This window comes from Chrysochloris asiatica, unplaced genomic scaffold, assembly GCF_000296735.1.
Source record: "Chrysochloris asiatica unplaced genomic scaffold, ChrAsi1.0 scaffold00113, whole genome shotgun sequence".
Lineage (NCBI taxonomy): Eukaryota > Metazoa > Chordata > Mammalia > Afrosoricida > Chrysochloridae > Chrysochloris > Chrysochloris asiatica.
This window is the reverse complement of record NW_006408631.1, coordinates 10,929,212-10,934,677: the sequence shown is the minus strand read 5'-3', so window position 1 is coordinate 10,934,677 and position 5,466 is coordinate 10,929,212. Positions and strand designations below refer to the sequence as shown.

The following is a 5,466-nucleotide window of genomic DNA, read 5'->3' as shown; positions in this document are numbered from 1 at the left end:
ATTGGTTTTGCAGAATTCTATCATGCGTTCTCCAGCATCATTTCTATCATCAAGGTCATATTTTCGAACTACTGATCCTTCCTCTTTGCTCCCAACCTTTACATTCCAATCACCAGTAATGATCAATACATCTTGATTGCATGTTTGATCAATTTCAGATTGAAAATGTTGATAGAATTCTCATTTTCCTACATTGATTATTGGTGCTACTCTAATAGCAAAAGGACAAATGAGAAATTGAGCCAATTTTTTTTTTTTTTTTTTTGCATCTGAGGCAGGGGAGATTTAGTTTTATCTTAAAATATAGGTGGAAATAATACTAAGCTAAAATTATCTAGATTAAATCAGTTATTAGTTTGCACTTTGTCTCTAACTAATGACAGGATTCTGTTTTGACAATTCTGTCATAAGTTGGTTCTGATGTAAGTCAAATATCATCCCCCCCTTTCTTTTTTTAGTTTTCATTATTATTGCCTTTTATTATCATCAGTATCTTTGTAAATTAAATCTTAGTTATCTTTGGGGGTTGGCATGAGAACATTAGCAAATTACACCTTGTAGTGGCACTGCAGGATAATGGGCTGGACTGCAAGGTCAGTTTGAACAGAAACGTTGGAGGTTCAAATCTACCAGATGCTCCTCAGAAATCCTGCACAGGGCTCACTATGAGTCGGGACCTACTCGATGACACTTAACAGGAACAACAACAATAACAACAGTGCATATTACTAACAATTGGTTGGTTGGTCACGTGCATGGAGTTGGTTCCAACTCATAGCGACCCTGTACTGGGTTTCCAAGACTGTAAATCTTTACGGGAGCAGAAAGCCTCATCTTTCTCCCACGGAACAGCTGGTAGTTTCGAACTGCTGACCTTGCAGTTTGCAGCCCGATTCGTAACCACTACACTACAGAGATTACTAACAATAGATGTACCAAAAACCAAAACCAAAACAGATGGTCATTAAGTGCAGTTCATCATAATTTGCATACATCATAAGCTGGGAATTACCTGTATTTAATAAACATTCTTTGACTCTATACTATGTAGTTGTGAAGATTCAGGATGTGCCTTCAAGAACTGGCAAGTCCAGATATGGGCTTGCTGTATGAACAGCACATCGTAGGTGTTGTGAGAGTGTCCAGGAGGCCAATAGAGTGCCCAGAAGTCCAGATGGTGGGTTACTAAGGGGCCTCAAAAGAGTGGGACGCATTCTAGACTAAATCAATATCTGGTGCCATTTAATATAATGCTCCACCAAATGTAATGTTGTTGTTGTTAGTTGCCATGGAGTTGAAGCCATCACCAAATACCATATAGAATTGCTATTGAGCCCTGAAGACTAAGTAGAAATTTTCCAATATGCCTGGTGGTATTAGATTGACTAAGAAGCCTACTGCTTTGGACTAAAACCACAAATGGCTCACTGAGACCCAACTTTGTTAAGTAGTGGCTATGTCCAAAGTTTGTCAGCTACTGAGAGTTTCTTAAGATGAGATTGTAAACCCATAAGTACTTTGAAGGGTGACTGTATCTCTATCTGAAGACCTTGAGAAGTTTAAATCATGTGGGAAGTTAGAACTCGAGTTTTATTTTGTCACACTAAACAAAATAATATGATGTGATAGACTATACATATTAGCAGATCAAATGGAATCGGATTTTTAATTTTTTTGTAGATTTTGTTTATTTGTATGTTATTGTTGTTGGTTTCGGCTACAGGAAGCTTACTAGTTAGGAATATAAATCTCCAATGATAAAAAACAATACACTGTAGTAGCAGACCATTGACAGATTATTGCTGTGGATGAGGCAGTATAAGATTATTAACGTATAGCCTCCAGTAATGAGGCCCTGCATGGGGGGTTTATAGCCACAATTTATAAGGTGACAATAGAATTAATTTAGAGTCTTCTCCCCACCACACCATATGACAGTTGTATAGTTTGTATGTTATAGAAATAAGCTGGTGAGCTCTGTTTTGTATGTATACTTGTCTAGGAGTTTTCCACTGAACAGCACATTGGATAGCATAAAAAAAAAATCCTTGCGTTAAACATTACTATCTAAAGATTAACTAAAATCATCTCAAAGCCATTTAAGAGGAAAAATAAAATTCTATGAAACAAACAAACAAACAAACAATGGCAACAGAAGGAATGTAGAAACCTACCAGACATTTCCATTGGGATGATAGCAAGAACTTCTTCCAGAGGAATCCAGCAGTGCCAGGATGGCAGCATTAGTGGGCATGTCTTCTTGGATTATACAAGTGAAACCATTTAGTTTGTTGGGCACTCGAATGATGGCTAGATTTCCAGATGGATAGCTGAGATCAGATAAGGTTATTGGAGTTGTTCAAAACGGACCGTGACTATTCTGGAATAAATTCAATTTATGGGAGAGCCCACTGAAACAATAAAGCATTCTGAAAATAGGAGCTAATATTATTTTTAAAGGATTTTGAATGCCTTTATGGGATTAGGAGCCCTGGTAGAACAATGATTAAAACATTCAGCTGCTAACAGAAAGGTCAGCAGTTGCGACCCACCAGCAGCATCTCAGGAAAAAGATGTGGCAGGCTGCTTCCATTATGATTTACAACCTTGTGAACCAGATGGGGCAGTTCTACACTGTCCTCTGGGATCTCTCTGAGTTGGCACCCACTTGATGAAAATGGGTTTGAGTAGATTGGTTTTTCTTTTTGGTTATGTGGATCAAAATATATTTATGAGATGCAAAACATAAAAAACAAAAATCTCAACAAATGACTATCAAACTGAATCTAGGAATACATAAAGAGGATTATATACCATGACCAAGTTAAGTCTTGCTTGGCTTAACATCTGAATATGAATGAGTGGAATTTACCATAATGACAGGATAAAGGACAACCCCCCCCCACACACACACACAGTATCAGTTCAACAGATGTAGAAAGGTATTTTACAAAATCTAACATCCTTTCACGATAAAAACATTTAACACACTAAGGAATAGAAGGGAATTTCCTTCACCTGCCAAAGGCATCTGTGAAAAGCCCACAGCTGACATATTTAATAGCAAGAGACTGGATACTTTCCCCCTGAAGTCAGGTACCAAATAAAGATGTCCACTCTCACTACTTCTAGTTAAAATTGCACTGGAAGTTCTAGCTGGGACAATGTTAGGCAAGGATGAGAAATAAAGGCATCCATATTGGAAGAAGTAAAAATCTCCATTTGCAGATGCCATGCTCTTGTGTTATAGAAAACACTAAGGAATCCACAAAAAAGTATCTTAGAACCAATAATATAATAATTCAGCAAGGTTGCAGCATACAAGATCAATATAAAAATAAATTCTATTTATGTACTCTAGCAATGTACATTCTGAAAATGAAATTAAGAAAATGATATTTGCAATAGTATCAAAGAGTAAAATATCCTGAAGATATTTAATTAACTGTTAATACTCAGTCCATATCTAAGCTGATCAGAAGTCCAGAGATGAAGTAAACACAGATATGGATTCTGAATCATTTTGAAAATCAGGCACAGCCTTCAAGAAAGTTAAGAAAAATGAAAGCTAGGGAATGAAGAAATAACTACAAATAAAAGCTGGGTAAGTTTTATGTAAACTTTATAATTAACATAGCCTACATGTTTTCTCATAGGGTCTAGGAAACTGGGACATCATTTCATTTCCTACACTATGTCTTCATTATTATTATTATTAGAATTTGACTAACTTTAGGATATATAAATAAAATTATTTTCATCTACAAAGTGAGACCCTCAGTTCATAAAAATAACCTCCTCAATTCATATTCTTATTTCCTTAGTATTTTGAAAGGACTTTATCTCAAGATATCTAGTGGCCTGGATGGCACACAGCAGTTCAAGTGATCAGTAACTTGTTGTTGTTAGGTTCCATCGAGTCGGTTCTAACTCATAGCAACCTTATGCTCAACAGAACCAACACTGCCCATTTCTGTGCCACCTTCATAGTTGTCATGTTTAAACCCATTGTTGCTGCCATGGTATCAATTCATCTTGTTGGATGGAGTCTTCCTCTTTTTCACTGACCCTCCACATTACCAAGCATGATGTCCTCCAGGGACTGGTTTCTCCTGACATATCCAAAGATCAAGAGAATAAGTCTTGCCATTCTCACCTGTAAGGAACATTCTGACTGTACTTTTTCCAAGACAGATTTGCTTGTTCTTCTGCAAGCCCATGGTATTTTCAATATTCTTCACCAAGACCATAATCCAAATGCACTGATTCTTCTACGTTCTTCCTTACTCACTATTCAACTTTCAAATGCAAATGTGGTGACTGAAAACACCATGATCTTGACATGAATATGTCATATGCACATCTATGTTCATAGCAGCACTTTTCACAATAGCAAAAAGATGGAGACAGCCTAGATGCCCATCAATGGAAGAATGGATAAACAAACTTCAGGGCATATACACAATGGAATACTATGCAACACTGAAGAATAATGATGATTCTGCCTAACACCTCACAACCTGGATGAAGCTGGGGGACATTATGCTGAGTAAAATTAGTCAACTATAAAAGGGCAAACATTATATGAGACCACTATAAAAACTCAAGAAAAGGTTTTATGCTAAAAGAAACATTCTTTGATGGTTACAAGGGGCATGAGGGAAGGGAGAGAAATTCACTGGCTAGAGGGTAGACGCGTTAGATTGGGTGATGGGGAAGATAATATACAAGAGGGAGGTTGGTAGAAGAATGATGAACACAGGTGAAGATACAGTGAGGAAATGCAGGGATAAAGAGGATAGAGGTAAATACTGTTATATATACAACCCTGCAACAACAGTGCTCTACAGGTAGCTATATGGCAGATACATAGTTGAACAGGTATGAGAGGCAAAGTAGGGGTATACTCCAAAATATATAATGATTTGACAGAGGATATTTGTACATGGGTATTTACCATTTGTACAAATATACCTATGAATGTGGTGGAACATACAGTCGGTAAAATGATGAAAACTTCTTAGACATTACAAACATCTTGAGGCAATGAGTTGCTGGACATGGGGGCTCAGTACTATAATCTCAGGGGACATTATGGTCAATTGGCATAACATATTCCCCAAAACTACATTTTGCATCTTGTTTTGGTGAGTAGCGACTGGGCTCTTAAAAGCTCATGAGTGGCCACCTAAGATTCAACAGTTGGTCTCTCCATGAGCAAAGGAAACAAGAGTGATGAAAACTGAAGATGCTTGGAATCATTTAATCCAGGGGACTGATGGGACACTCTCTATAACTCTGAGGTCAAAGGAACTAGATGCTGCCTGGCTACCATTACCAACTTCTCTGATTCGGACCACATTAGAGGGTCCTAGATAGAGTGAGAGAAAATGTGGAATAAAACTCAAAATTATAAAAAAAGACTGGGCTTACTGGTCAGAAAGAAACCGCAGGAACCCAAAATAT

The 5,466-nt window shown here is 37.3% G+C and overlaps 1 protein-coding gene across 1 annotated transcript in view; it reads right to left on the bottom strand.

The window, feature by feature from the left end:
- The window catches only part of FAM194A (family with sequence similarity 194, member A), a 53,453-nt gene that overhangs the window by 14,544 nt on the left and 33,443 nt on the right, over positions 1–5,466 (bottom strand). The window contains exon 13 of the mRNA XM_006868001.1: positions 2,175–2,330. Within this exon, the coding sequence (XP_006868063.1) occupies positions 2,175–2,330 (156 nt within the window). The remainder of the gene's footprint in view (positions 1–2,174; positions 2,331–5,466) is intronic.